Genomic DNA, 15,725 nt, shown 5'->3' with positions numbered 1-15,725 from the left:
GTTTATATCTTTTAATCCCATACTCCTAATTTATCCCTCCCTCCCTCCCTTTCCCCTTTGGGAACAATACGTTTGTTTTCTATTTCTGTGAGTCTGTTTCTTTTTGTATATAGATTCATTTGTATTATTTTTTAGATTCCACATATAAGTGATATCATATGATATTTGTCTTTGTCTGACTTACTTCACTTAGTATGATATTCTCTGTCTATCACATTGCTGCAAATGGCAGCAATTCTTTTTTATGACTGAGTAATATTCGTGTGTGTGTGTGTGTGTGTGTGTGTGTGTGTGTATCACATCTTAAACCAATCGTCTGTTGATGGGCACTTGGGTTGTTTCCATGTCTTGGCTGTAGTAAATAGTGCTGCTATGAACATTGGTGTGCATGTATCTTTTCAAATTAGAGTTTTCATTGTTTCTGGATATATGCCCAGGAATGGGATTGCTGGATCATATGGTAACTCTATTTTTAGTTTTTTAAGGAAACTCCATGCTGTTTTCCTTAGTGGCTACACCAATTTTCTGTGACATTTCTCCCTTTCTTTCTTTCTTTCTCTCTCTCTTTCTTTCTTTCTCTTTTAAGAGAAGTAAGCCTTTACTTCCTTGTTTCACAAATAAAGCTGGCTGAGTTGGTTGCTTTCTGTGACATTTCTTAATCATAGTTTTGGGAGTCAGGATGTATCTGGTGTATGATTCGCTGGCCAGGTGGTCCATGGCTTGGGTCCCGTTAACTCATCTTGCTCTGGAGAAACAACCTGAGTTTGTACATTAAGATGGTATCTATAATAACAATTTTAGCACATTAACGATATTACTGACAATAGCCATTCTTGTCATCTGACTCTGATGAGTGTTCAGTTAGCAGAGGATTGAGGTCAGAGGGGACAAGAAAGGGAATAAAGTTTTGGAGAGAGATTAATCATAGACTCCATAAGGGAACTCACTTTTAGGGGGATTGGGTTTCACTCCCACTAGGAGTTCAGCAACTTGGCAGGGGTTATTTATTGTCTTCCTTTAAACGAAAGCACGCACATCGATTAGGTCAAAAGTGTTCTCATCCTCATATAGTGTAGAAAATATATGCAAGAAGAGATAGTGTGCTGTGCAGGGAGGGCCAGGTGCAGCTTGTATTTGGCTTCACTGCTGGCTGGAGTGTGGACCATGGACAAATTAACTCATCTCTTTATGGGTGGCATATGACCCTCCTCGGATAATCTTAGAAATTCTTAGGGAGGGAACCCTGCAAAGTCAGGGCTTGCTACCGTCACATAGATTGAGTATTTAAGGTGATAGACTGCGGGTGAAAAGAGAGACATTTAGGTTAACCAAGCAGGATGAAAAATGGTCTTGAAATAGCCATGAAGATCAGGGAGATGTCCCAACCTGTATCCTGCTGGGACAATGGGGAAAACGTTGATTAGGACACAGCAGGTCTCTAGGGAGAGACTAGAAGGAAAGAAGGGTGTTTCAATTACTCTTACTTCATAATGTATAAACCCAAAACTTTAGAGGCTTAAAACAAACAAAAAATTTTTTTCATGGTTCTGGGAGTTGACTGGGTTCTGCTAGGTGGTTTGCACTTGGGTCTCTGATACTGTTGCCGTGGTGAGTCTGGAGTTATCTTAAAGGCTTCTTTAGTCCCATGTCTGGTGACTGATGTTGGCTGTCAGTTAAGACCTGCAGCTGTTGGCTCAAAGACCTAAATGCAGCCTCTCCATGTGTCCTGGGGCTCCTCACAGCATGGTGGCTGACTTCAACAAGCAAGCACCCCAAGAAGACCATGGAGGAATGGTTTACAATCTGACCTCAAAAGGCACAGAACATCATTTCTGCCACAGTCGGACTCTCAGATTTAAGGGGAAGGAACATAGCCCCAAACTCTGGATGGGAGCAGGGCCAATATCACAGTGAAGAAGAGCATGTAGGATGGGAGATCTTATTGCTGCCATCTTGGAAAATGCAATCTGCTATAATAGGGAAGAACAAAGAGCAGAGTATAGGTGCTTAAGATTTCAGAAATCTGGCCATTCAAAAGGATCACAAGGACCACTCCTGTGGGCAGCTGAAGTAGAATGGAAGCAAAGGTCATGAGAGTTGAGGAAGAAATGGAACAATGAGTCAAGAGAGTTGCATGGCCATTCACAAGGACACTGACATCCTCAGGAAAGCAGAGGACTTGAGAGAGGTGTGCTGAAGGCAGAGAGGTCAAATTCTATTATAAAGGCTTTCTTGAGTTTTTGCCTTTTGTTACCGGGTGGTGAAAAAAGTAGTCTCTGGGGGGAGAAGTTCTCTTTTATTTGGAAAAAGATATTTGCTGTGGGCTTATTATTTGTGCAAAGATACTGATAGCTAACATTTTTTCAGTGCTCATTCATTCATTCATTCAAAATGTACTTACTGGGTACCTACTCTGTGGTCAGGTCCTATTCTAGATGCTGATACAGTAGCTAACAAAGCAGACAAAGATCTCTGCCTTTGGGGGGCTTACATTCTAGTGGGAGAGACAGACATAGAAGAGATTTTTTAAAAATTAATATATATTATGTTATATGGTGGTAAATGCTAAGGAAAATGAAATCTAAATTCTCTGTGTGTATTAGCTCATAGCACAGAAGCTAAGAGCATAGATCAGGAAGCCAGCCTGCTGGAGCTTGAATCCCAGTTCTACAACTTATTAGCTGTGTGATTTTTGGCAGTTTACTTAGCCTCTCTGAGCCTCAGTTTCCTTATCTGTAAAACGTAGAAAACAATAATTCCTACATCAAAGGTTGTTGTCGGAATTAATTACAGGTAAAGATCTTGAGAACAGGACGGCAGGGGTGAGGGCCTGGTGGGGAACGTCACCAGCTTCAGGGTTCCTACTGGAGCTCTGGGACCAAGTTTAGGCTGGGTGGTCAGGGTGGCCATGCTGAGATTCATGGATCTTGGGAGGAAATGATCTCAGTGGAGCCTCAGGCTGCCCCGGCGTGGTATCTGGGATGGCAGTGAGCAGATGGAATTTCAGCAGACGTCAGCATTTAACCCTGGGTCCAGCCTACCACAGACCACAGGGATATATTGTTTTTTACATTGAGGCAGGAACAGGGAAAGACCTTGGAACTTGGTTACATTCATAGAGTAGAATGGAAGGGGAGGGTTGGTGAAGAATCCATTCATACATCTGGGAACAAACAGAGCATCCATGTCAAATTGAGAGATGCCTTCTCAGAGAGAAGCCACACGGGCTGGTGGAAAGATGGGGAACACAAACCAGATCAGCCTGGGTACTAATTGAAGCTCGACCTCTTAGAGTAATTGGGCCAGGTACCTAGCCCTCTGAGACTTACTTTTCTTCCATGGAAACTGGAGATAATGACACCTACCTTGTACAGAGCTTATGAAATTTAAATATAACGTATCAGAAGCCAACACAGTGCCTGGTATGTAGATGTGTGCTCAGTGGACGGCCTCTTCATATGGTGGGTCATCTATGTACATAGGATGTTTACTAGTCCACTCCTCATCCAGTATTATAAAAAGAGCATTTCATCTGTGCCGACAATAATGAAATGATATCAGAATCCATTATCGCTTGAAAGCAAAAATGACACATCCATCCCCTTTCAATAGGATATTCACTTTGAGTGGGATTTTCCCGAAGGACACTGGGAGGCTTGGGATGTCACAGACTCTGTTATAAAAAGATTTTTAGGGAATTCCCTGGCGGTCCATTGGTTAGGACTCTGGGCTTTCACTGCTGAGGGCGCGGGTTGGATCCCGGCTCGAGGAACTAAGACCCCACAAGCTGCGTAGTGTGGCCAAAAAAAAAAGAGATTTCTAGCCAGCGACTGCCACACCTACAGCGTCCTGCTGTATCCTTGCTGTGACCTTTCTCAAAACTTGGACAGAAAATATACAGAAAATTTGCAGTCTAACCCAGCAAAGCAAGTCTGGGGTCATGAACAAGCTTATAGAAGCCTTTTGGGATTTCTGGTTCTGGTATGATGGATTGAGCCAACACAGAAACTACAGAAATACAAATACAGAAATACGAGATAAAACCTTCTAAGAAACAAAGCTTAGGGGATTCCCTGATGGTCCACTGGTTAGGACTCTGCCGAGGGCCTGGGTTGAATTCCTGGTTGGGGAACTAAAATCCCATAAGCCGTGTGGCACGGCCAAAAATTAAAAATAAATAAATAAATAGGAGATCTTAAAAAAAAGGAAGAAAGAAGAAAAGCTTAAACACACAGCTGAGCTCAGTAGGAAGAAAGGCACATCTCCAGGTGTTGATGAAAGGGACCCTAAAACCAGCCCCGGGAATGAAGTGCTGTAGCTGCAGTGGCCCAAGGGGATGTGGCCAGGAGCTGGCTCCGGAAGTTGGGGTGATAAACTGGAGTAGAGACTCTTCCCAGCCTGAGTCTGTCCTTCCGTGAAAGAGAATGGTGCGGGGGGTGCTCTTCGGGAGCACAGGGGGAGGAGTTTCCTGAATGAGGTGGCATTTAAGCTGGTATCATTCATTCAGTCATCTATTCACCAAATAATTCTTAAACGCATGTTATTGTGCCAGGCACTACCCCAACTGCTGGGAATACAAAAGACCCAGCCACCGCCCTCACGGAATTTGCAATTGGTAGAGACAGACATTAAGTGAGCAATTACAACACGGAAGCTCTATGTACACATTTTAAAAAATAAGTTTTTTTTTCTTTTTTTTTTGTTTTGTTTTTTTGGCTGCGAGGCATGTGGGATCTAAGCTCTCCGACCAGGGGTTGAACCCGCACCCCCTGCATTGGAAGGCAAAGTCTTAATCACTGGACTGCCAGGGAAGTCCCTAAAAAATAAGTTTTATTGAGGTGCAATTCACATACCATAAAATTCACCTTTTTAGAGTGAATTCATAGAGCATATTCATAGAGTTGTGCTTCCACCAGCACTGTCTAGATCCAGACTGTTAGATTACCCCAAAAGGAAACCCCATACCCGTTAGCAATCACTCCACATTTTCCATCACCCCAGCTCCTGGCTACCAGTAATCTAGTTTCTCTCTCTAGGGACTTGCCTACTCTAGACATTTCATTTAAAAGGAGTGTTACATAAATAAGCTTCAAGGATATATTGCACAACAGGGGGAATATAGCCAATATTTTATAATAACTATAAATGGAGTATAACCTTTAAAAATTGTGAATCACTATGTTGCACACCCGTAACTTATTTAATATTGTACAGCAACTATACTTCAATTAAAAAATAAAGTAATGACATAATACGTAGCCTTTTATGTTTGGGTCTGTCTTCTTTCATTTAGTATAGTGTTTTCAAGATTCATCCATGTTATAGCATATATCAATATTTCCCTCCTTTTTTTTTTTTGCCACGCTGTGTGGCTTGCGGTATCTCAGTTCCCCAACCAGGGATTGAACTGGGGCCATGGCAGTGAAAGCCCAGAATCCTAATCACTAGGCCACCAGGGAACTCCCCATTTCATTCCTTTTTATGGCTGAATAATAATACTCCATTGTATGCATATACTACATTTTGTTTCCATTTATCAGTTGATGGGCATTTTTGACTATTATGAATAATGCTATGATGAACACTCATGAACAAGTTTTTGTGTGGACACGTTTTCAATTCTCTTGGGAATATAGCCAGGAGTGGAATTGCTGGGCCATAGAATAACTATGTTTAACATTTTGAGAAATTGCCAACCTGTTTCCTGAGGGGCTGCACCATTTTACATTGCTACCAGCAATGTATGAAGTTTCCATCTATGTACAAGTTTTTTTGTTTGTTTGTTTGTTTGTTTTGGCCACCCTGCGCGGCTTGCGGGATTTCAGTTCCCCGACCAGGGATGGAACCAGGGCCCTCAGCAGTGAAAGCTCAGAGTCCTAACCACTGGACCGCCAGAGAATTCCCTATGTACAAGATTTGAAGTTCATATTATTGGATTGGCACAAAGTGACCTCCCCGAGTTGTGCCCACCAAGCACAGAAGGCCTCAGCTGCCTCTTGGCACTACAGAAAGGTTGATGAACCACTTTATGGAGCAGAAGAGCTGCTTCTGGACAGAGACAAGGGCTGTTCCCTGTGAGCCCCCAACAGTGACAGCCTCCCCCAGCATCCTCCCACAGCAGCTTCCTCCTGCTGGGTCTGCCCACCTACCCCTTCCTGCTTCTGGGAACAGCACTTTCTTGTTTTTAGGAGAACTGGTTTTGCGTAGACCCTCTTGTAGGTCTGGGGTGTGGCTGCCATCTCCAGCACTCTTTCTTTTCTAGCTACAGGGCTCATGAGTGACCTGAGGCTGGTCGAGCTGTCTGAATTCTTCATTAGGATTTTAAAAATTGGATTTAAGGGAGGAGAGGCAGTCCCTTACAGGCAGGAGAGAACAAAGATGCAAATGGAGGAACTATGAGACCACTTTTCCTTCTATAGAGAAAAAACTGGCCTGAGAGAACAAAATTGACACATAGAGGTAGGAAGTGGACAGAGAGAGTCTTGAGGGGGTTTGAATCCCTGGCCTAGTGAGCCCGATTAGTACAATAGAAGTGGGAAAGCCTTCAAGGAGAAGGAGGTATCTAAAATGTGGGTAAGTAGGAGTTTGAAAGCTCCAAGGTGAAGGTAGTAGAATGTGTATGAGGAATTCAAAGAAGTCTCTTCAGTTGTTCAGCAAAAAACACCATTAAGAAGGAGAAAGGGCACTTTTTCCGGTAAGCGGCCTGAGGTGACCTCTAAAAATGGTGTGCTATTCACTTGACCCAGAAAACCCCACAAAATCATGCAAATCAAGAAGTTCAGATCTTTGTGTTCACTTTAAGAATATTCATGAAACTGCCCAGGCCATTAAGGGTATGCATATCCAAAAAGCCTCCAAGTATCTGAAGGATGTCACTTTAAAGAAGCAATGTGTGCCATTCCATCGTTACAATGGTGGAGTTGGTAGGTGTGCCCAGGCCAAACAGTGGGGCTGGACGCAGGGTCGGTGACCCAAAAAAGTGCTGAATTTTTACTGCACATGCTCTAAAATGCAGAGAGTAATGCTGAACTTAAGGGCTTAGATGTAGATTCTCTGGTCATTGAGAACATCCAGCTGAACAAAGCCCCCAAGATGCGGCATAGAACTTACAGAGTTCACAGTCGGATCAAACCATACATGAGCTCTCCCTGCCACATTGAGATGATCCTTACTAAAAAAACCAGATTGTTCCTAAACCAGAAGAGGATGCTGCACAGAAGAAAAAGATATCCCAGAAGAAACGGAAGAAACAGAAACTTATGACCCAGGAATAAATGCCACAAAAAAATAAAAGCAAATAAAAGTTAAAAAAAAAAAGGCAGGGGAAACAGCAAGCGAACGTATAGGAGAAGGTGGGGCTTCCCTGGTGGACTAGTGGGAAGACTGCGCTCCCAATGCAGGGTGCCCGGGTTTGATCCCTGGTTGGGGAACTAGATCCTGCATGCATGCCACAACTAAGAGTTCTCATACTGCAAGTAAAGAGTCCACATGCTGCAACTAAGTCTGCATGCCGCAATGAAGATCCTGCCTGCCACAGCTAGGACCCGGCGTAGCCTAAATAAATAAATAAATATTTTTTTAAAAAAAGCATAGAACATATCTGCAGTACACATACTGACAAAGATTTGTATCCAGAATATATAAAGACTTTCTTTCTACAAACCAATAAGAAAAAGACGACCCATTTTTTAAAGTGCGAAAAAGGCTTAAATAGGCACTTCACAAAAGAGAACATCTAAGTAGTCAAAAAGCATATGAAAGGAGCTCAGATTCGTTGGTCTTCAGGGAAAGGCAATTTTAAAACCACCACGATCCCTCTAGAGAGCCACCAGATTTTCTAAAACGGAAAGCACTGACCTTGCCAAGGATTGGTGAGGATGTGGGGTACCCAGAACTCTCATACTTTGCTAATGGGAGCTTAAATTGGTACAACCCCTTTGGAAGACTGTTTGGTAGTGTGGTGGCCCTGGTGGTACACCAGTCAGTCTCCCTTCAAGAGAGTCTGCTGCAAAGAGGCTAGCTGGCCAGTAGCCTCCAGTGGCTGGCTACACCTTTGGATCAATCACAACATTCATGCTGAGGCCATGCTCTCCCCAGGCTGCTCCCAGCCCATGACTGTGCCTGGCAGGGCTACTAGATAGGGGGCACTCCTGCCTTGATCCCTGTCAGCCTGGCTGAGACTGCAGAGCTTTCATAGTGGTCAGACCTGCTTTGTGATCTGGAGGCTCTCCATGCCTGTTCTTGTTCCCTGTCTCCTTTATCCTTCACAGGAATTGCCCCCTGTCAATCTCTTACACATCTGATTTCACTTTGGCATCTCCTCCTTGGAGGACCTAAATTGACTGAGGCAGTATAACTAATACTGTCTGACTCTAATTCCGCCCCTGGATGTATTCCCAATAGACATGACTGCATACAGCCACCAAAAGACGTTTACAGAATGTTCACAGCAGCTTTATTCAAAATAGCTAACAACTGGCCAAATGTCCATCAACAGTGGACAGACTGGATAAATAAAATTGTGGTTAGTTATATAGTGGACTATTATACAGCTGTGTACAATAATGTAGATAAACCCTCACAGACATAATGATGAGTAAAAGAAGCCAGATAATCAATAGATCTTATCAAGACAGTAAAGGAATCCAGAAGGAGGGGGCTACAGGAGAATGAGTCCACTCAGAAGTATGAAAACTACCAGAGAGTTATTTAGAGAGTCGATCTTTTTGAGGACAGTGGTAGGCAGGCTTTAAGATGATCCCAGTGAGGGCTTCCCTGGTGGTGCAGTGGTTAAGAATCCATCTGCCAATGCAGGGGACATGCGATCCCTGGTCCAGGAAGATCCCATATGCCGCGGAGCAACTAAGCCCGTGCGCCACAACTACTGAGCCTGTGCTCTAGAGCCCACGAGCCACAACTACTGAAGCCTGTGCCCTCTAGGGCCCGTGTGCCGCAATTACTGAGCCCGCATGCTGCAACTATTGAAGCCCATGTGCCTAGAACCTGTGGTCCACAACAAGATAAGCCACTGCAATAAGCCCGAGCCCTGCAATGAAGATAGCCCCCACTCGCCACAACTAGGAATGAAGACCCAATGCAACCATAAAAAAAAATTTATTAAAAAAAAAAGATGATCCCAGTGATTCCCCTTCTGGTATTCATGCCTTTGTGTAATCCCCTCCCTTTCAGTGTAGACTGGACCTAGGGACTAGCTTCTTTTTCTCCTCCAGTTTTATTGAGATATAATTGACATATAACATTGTGAAAGTTTAAGATGCACAACATGATTTGATATACATATGTAGTGAAATGATTACCACAATAAGATCAGTTAACACATCCATCACCTCACATAATTACCATTTTTTACTTTTGGCCTGGAGGGAGGGAATGAGAACGTGTAAGATTTAGCAACTTTCACATATACAATATTATTAACTATAGATACCATAGTGTACATTAGATCTCCAGAATTTATTTATCTTATAATTGGAAGTTTGTGCCCTTTGACCAACATCTCTCTGTTTCCCCCACCTGCCAGCCCCTGCCAACCACCAAACAATTCTGTTTCTATGATTTCAGCTTTTTTAGATTCCACATGTGAGATTGTATAGTACACTTGACCCTTGAACAACACAGGCTTGAACTGCACAGGTCCACTTATGTGTGGATTTTTTTCAATACACACATAGGACAGTAATACACGATCCTTGGTTGAATCTGTGGCTGTGAAACCTCGGATATGGAGGGCTGACTGTAAAGTTATATTTGGATTTTCGACTGCACGGGGGCGCTGGTGCCCCTAACCCCTGCCTTGTTCAAGGGTCAACTGTATTTGTCTTTCTCTGTCTGATTTATTTCATTTATCATAATGCCCTCAAGGTTTGTCCTTGTTGTCTCAAATGGTAGGATTTCCTTCTTTTTTGTGGCTGAATAATATTCCATTGTGGGTACATACCACATTTCCTTTATCCATTCATCCATCCATGGACACTTAGGTTGTGGACTAGCTTCTAAGTAACAGAATATGTAAAAGTGATGGGCTGTTTCTTCTGAGATTAGGTTACAAAAAAGACTGTAACTTCCATTTCCCTCACTCTCTCTTATCCCTTGCTTTAAGGGAAGCTAGCAGCTTCTTATGGAGAGGTACAAGTGGCCAGGAACTGATGGATCCAGCCAACAGCCGGAGAGGATGTGAAGCCTGTCAACTGCCCTGTGAGTGAGCTTGAAAGAGGATTCTCCAGCCTTGAGATGCCTGCAGCCCCAGCCAACATCTTGACTGCATCCTTGTGAGAGACCCTGATCCAGGGGATCCAGCTAAATAACACCCAGATTCCTGACCCACAGAAACTATGAGAAAATAAGAGATTTTTGTTGTTGTTTTAAGCTGCAAGTTTGGGGTAATTTGTTACCCAACAATACATAACTAATAGGACATCAATTACTCAAAATCACTATATAAAACTGAAATCTCTTGGCCAGCGGCAACCAGGAAAAATCTAGCAATCTCTAAGAACAGTGTGTCTCTTCTTAGAGACAGAATAACATACATGTATTTTTCTTTTAGTTTTGGCCACCAGGAAGCTCAGAGCCAAATTTATGGCTCGGTTTTAATAATTATACAATACTCTATGGCCTGCTTGTCTGTGTTCTTTTTTTTTCAATTAATTAATTTATTTATTTTTCGCTGCGTCAGGTCTTAGTTGCAGCACGCGGGATCTTTTGCTGTGGAGGGTGGGCTCTTCGCTTCATTGCAGTGCGTGCGCAAGCTTCTCTCTAGTTGTGGCATGTGGGCTTCTCTGGTTGTGGTGTGTGGGCTCCAGAGCGCTTGCACTCTGTAGTTGTGGTGTGCGGGCTTAGTTGCCCCACCGCATGTGGGATCTTAGTTCCCCCACTGGGGATGAACCAAAGTCCCTGCATTGCAAGAAGGATTCTTTTTTTGCAAGACAGATTCTTTTTTTTTTTTAAATGGTCTGAGCCATTAAGGCATTTTATTTATTCATTCATTCATTCATTCATTTTTGGCTGCGTTGGTTCTTCGTTGCTGCACGTGGGCTTTCTCTAGTTGCGGTGAGTGGGGGCTACTCTTTGTTGCTGTGCGCAGGCTTCTCACTGCTGTGACTTCCCTTGTTGTGGAGCACCGGCTCTAGGCACACAGGCTTCAGTAGTTGTGGCTCATGTGCTCTAGAGCATAGGCTCAATAGTTGTGGCGCATGGGCTTAGTTGCTCCACTGCATGTGGGATCTTCCCAGACTAGGGATTGAACCCGTGTCCCCTGCAGTGGCAGGCGGATTCTTAACCACTGTGCCACCAGCAAAGTCCCTTGTCTGTGTTCTTACTCCTGGTCTTTTATTTATTTATTTATTTATTTATTTATTTATTTATTTATTTATTTATTTATTTATTTATTTTGCGGTACGCGGGCCTCACTGTTGTGGCCTCCCCCGTTGTGGAGCACAGGCTCCGGACTCACAGGCTCAGCGGCCATGGCTCACAGGCCTAGCCACTCTGTGGCATGTGGGATCTTCCCGGACTGGGGCACGAATCCGTGTCCCCTGCATCGGCAGGCGGACTCTCAACCACTGCGCCATCAGGGAAGCCCTATTTATTTATTTTTTTATAAATTTATTTATTTTTATTTTTTGCTGTGTTGGGTCTTCATTGCTGCACGCGGGCTTTCTCTAGTTGCGGCGGGCTACTCTTTGTTGCGGTGTGAGGGCTTCTCATTGGGGTGGCTTCTCTTGTTGCAGAGCATGGGCTCTAGGCATGAGGGCTTCAGTAGTTGTGGCACGTGGGCTCAGTAGTTGTGGCTCGCGGGCTCTAGAGCGCAGGCTCAGTAGTTGTGGCGCACGGGCTTAGTTGCTCCGCAACATGTGGGATCTTCGCGGACCAGGGCTCAAACCCATGTCCCCTGCATTGGCAGGCGGATTTCCAACCACTGCGCCACCAGGGAAGCCCCTGGTCTTTTATTTTGATTTGTCTTTTTCTTCGTCCTGATTTTTTAGTTCATTTTTATACTTTACTATATTACACGAATTATTAAGCCATCTCAAATTCGGCTTACAGGGAAGCAAGGCATTCAGAAATAATGTTTTAAAAATAGTTAAGTTTGCACTTGTTGAACACGAAGTGCGTGGAGGTGGTGATGGTGAAGATCAGGTAATGTAAACGTGGCTCTGGAGCTTGGCTCTGGAGCTCTGGGAAATGGCCAAGGCTAATTTGGATTGGGTCATAATATCAAGTGATAATGACAAAAAAAAAAGGCACAAATTATGGCAATTGATTACCACCCGCAGGAGGTGGGGCCAAGGGCTTATCCAGTCACACACGGTGGTATCTTTGAAATTTATTCCTTTCACCGGGTACCCTAGGGCCCGCCCGCGCCACCCCACCCCACCCCTCCCCTCCCCTCCCCTCCCCTCCCCTCCCCTCCCCTCCCCTCCCCTCCCCTCCCCTCCCCTCCCCTCCCCGAGCCCCGCCCTTCCCTTCCCCTGGCTCCGCCCCTCCTTCGGCCCCGCCCGCTGCGCGCGCCGCACTGCCTCTGGCTCCGCCCCCCGGCCGGCCTCCCGGCCGGTTGCGCACTCCGTCCCCCATTCCGCGCCCGCGCGCGCCTTCCCCGCCCCGCCAGGATCTCTCCTTTTGGGGCGGTTGGGCCGCACGCCTGTGGGGGCGGGGCCCGGAGAAGGCGGTCGAGCCAATGGGGCGCGGCGGCGGCGGCGGCGGTGGCGGCGGCGGCGGAGGCGGTAACGGTAGCGGCGGCGGCTGGGTCGGGCCCCGACGGGCGGCGGCGGCTGAGGTGGAGGCGGAGGGAGGCGGCGGCGGCGGCGAAGGAGGCGGCGGCGGCGGAGGGGGGAAGATGGCGGCGCCCGTCCTGCTGAGAGTGTCGGTGCCGCGTTGGGAGCGGGTGGCCCGGTATGCAGTGTGCGCCGCCGGGATCCTGCTCTCCATCTACGCCTACCACGTGGAGCGGGAGAAGGAGCGGGACCCTGAGCACCGGGCCCTCTGCGACCTGGGGCCCTGGGTGAAGTGCTCTGCCGCCCTTGCCTCCAGGTAGCCCGGCTAGGGGGAGCGGGGCCGGGAGCGGCCGAGCGGGGCGAGGGCGGAGGCTGGGGGTGGGGAGCGCGCGGCGGGAGCTCGGGCCTGGGGGGCGGCGGGGATCGGGCCGCGAAGGGACCGACGGCGCCGTGAGCCTGGCCGGGAGCCTCGGCCGGGGCCGGGGGGCGGCGGCCGGGGTGGGGCGGCCCGAGTGCAGGCCGCCGAGGCTGAGGTGGCGGGGCCGCGAGACCGGCAAGGAGGGATGAGGTGGCAGAGTGCAGCCGCGAGGCCGGAGCGGACCGGGGGCAGTTGGGCAGGCTGGGGCCGGGCTCGAAGGGAGCAAGCGGGGTTCGCGGAGGGTGGGTCCCAGCCGGCTTGACAGATTTCGTGGTTCTCGCCCGGGGAGGCGAGTCGGGGGTGTGGGAGCCTGCCCGAGGGAGCCATGAGGTCAGTGTCCACCCCTCGTCTGGGGTCGCTGCTGCTGCCCAAGGCTGTACGGCCGGCGTGGGCTCGGGGTTTGCATTTCCCACTGTCTTCCCCGTGCTAGGACAGGTGTTTCCGTGGTCAGGCCTCTTTGTACTCTGTAGCGCTAATGAGAATTTGCAGACTTCTTGAGACTGACATTTGCGGGCAAACAAGAATTTGACCCTACTCTGGAAGGAGATACCTGCACTTAACATATCTGATTTCTTGGATTCCCCCTCGTATATTTAAGTGTGCCCGCGAGGGGGGAATGGCCTGAGTTTGGATCTGGTCTAAGAATAATTTGAGTAAAATACGAGTATGTCATGTGTAATGATGTTTGGGGCATTAGGGTGCCTTTTAAACGTTGTTGGTTATTATAATGGAATACCCACCGAGGTTTAAAAATACACGCATTGCTAAACTGGAGGGATTGGTTTGTTTTACTGATACTTTTAGGTTGTAGTCGATTTATCTGTTACACTTTATTTTCTGCATTAGATTTTTCTGGGCAAGTTATTTTGAAAAAAAGAGGAATTTACATCTTAAAAGTGGCTGCTCTTTTTTTTTTAATTAAGGAGGGTTCATTTTTTAAAAGTAGAAATAGTGAAAGAAATTATTTCACAATTGATAAGTTATAATTTTAATAGAGACATACTATGCCTGATATTTTGAGTTTGTTAACAGTAGTCACATTTGAATAGTTTCTTCCTCTCATATTGATCTGTAAATTACTAGGTGGACAGTAATGTATATAGCTCACTAGTTTATTTTGACCTACATATTGGTGATTACATGAACGACCTAGCACTGGAGTTTGTCTTGTTACTATTTACAAATTTCAGGCTGCTGATCTTTTCCACTTAGACAGCCTTCTTGGTGAACCACGTACTCTTTCTCATTTGCCCTTAAACCAAACTCCTGTAGGTTTTTAGTGGAAAAATAGTCATCATTATTGCTACATTAGACATAATGTGTTTAAAATGTAGATACCAGTTAACAGTTAAAATATGTCAATGTGACAAAAACTCACATTTGTTGTTGGGTATTTTGAACCAAGTTAATTGACCTAATAGACTCAGATATCCTTTGAGAACCACTGAGTGTATTTTATACAAACATTTTTATATTATTTTCACTATCCATTGGAAAGGACTTTTATACTTAAAGTACCTTGCACCCAAAGTTAGCTAACTAAATATATAATGAAAAGACTAAGCAGCAGTATATTTCAGGTATTTGAAAAAGGAATAAAAATAACTTTTGATATTAGATTAATAAGGAATTTAAGCAGAATTATTACCAATTTTAGCTTTTGGAAACACTGTAGTCTATCATAAATTTAACTAGACCTTTTAACATTTGGACTTGGAAAGAGTGCTTTATGTTATCCAGACTGTATGTTTAAGTTCTTAAAATTGGCTTTACTTTAAAAAAGAGTGTTTTTGAACCATGTAATAAGTATAGATTATAAATATTTTCAGTTATGTATCTTGCAAGGTCCAGGTTTTTGTGCTCTGATTTCTGTTTAATAAAACACCATAAGATAATATAAATAACATCAAGTGAGATTATATATAAAGTATATGTGTAAGACTAAAAATCTCTGGATCTCTTTATAGTTTTAAATGTGAATTTAATATGTTGTGGCTGACACTAATGTTTAATTGTGTAGCTGTGTACATAGAATATTTTAAATTTGATGCTCACTAAAGGAAGATAGGTAAGAAATAAGACATGCTAATAAGAGGAATAAATAGCTTATTTGCTGTGTACACAATAAAATTCAAGAAATTTAGACAGTTTGATGAACCTGTTTATAAACTGCTTGCAAAACCATATATATCAATACATATATACATTATATATATATAAACTATATATATTATATATATATGATGGAGATACAGAAATCTGGAAATTAAAGTGGCTTGAGTCTAATTTATAGATCAATTTTCTTTTGGAAGTAGGTGGACTAAACATAATTAACAGTTTTTATTTTGTCAAAGTGAAAAAGGCTTTAAATAAAAGCAGATTATTGGAGACCTCAATTAGTAGTTCTTTTTATTTGACTTAACTATTGATTGCTAGTTAGTAGTAGTAGTAAAAAATGTGACTATTTTATTTATTAGAATTTTTATTATTATTATTATTTTATTATTATTTTTGGCCATGCCACAGGGGCATGTGAGATCTTAGTTTCCTGACCAGGGATCGAACCCGCGCCC

General features: G+C 44.6%; 2 protein-coding genes and 1 pseudogene across 4 annotated transcripts in view; 2 read left to right on the top strand and 1 right to left on the bottom strand.

Annotated features, from left to right (window-relative positions):
• The window catches only part of SEPTIN14 (septin 14), a gene marked incomplete at both ends in the record, with an annotated part of 568,759 nt that overhangs the window by 266,309 nt on the left and 286,725 nt on the right, over positions 1-15,725 (bottom strand). The window lies entirely within an intron of this gene.
• LOC309817210 (large ribosomal subunit protein uL22-like) lies at positions 6,705-7,412 on the top strand (annotated as a pseudogene). Its single transcript has one exon. The product of its transcript is annotated as a large ribosomal subunit protein uL22-like (transcript).
• Positions 12,809-15,725, top strand: part of VKORC1L1 (vitamin K epoxide reductase complex subunit 1 like 1) — a 58,468-nt gene continuing 55,551 nt past the window's right edge. The window contains exon 1 of one of the 2 annotated variants that reach the window (XM_082645150.1): positions 12,809-13,050. In XM_082645150.1, the coding sequence (XP_082501276.1) occupies positions 12,857-13,050 (194 nt within the window). In that variant the 5' untranslated portion in view covers positions 12,809-12,856. The remainder of the gene's footprint in view (positions 13,051-15,725) is intronic. The other variant, XM_082645149.1, reaches the window with a different exon arrangement.

The sequence above is a fragment of the Mesoplodon mirus genome (genome assembly GCF_964341445.2).
Source record: "Mesoplodon mirus genome assembly, chromosome: 15".
Taxonomy (NCBI): domain Eukaryota; kingdom Metazoa; phylum Chordata; class Mammalia; order Artiodactyla; family Ziphiidae; genus Mesoplodon; species Mesoplodon mirus.
This window is presented reverse-complemented; position numbering and strand designations above follow the sequence as displayed.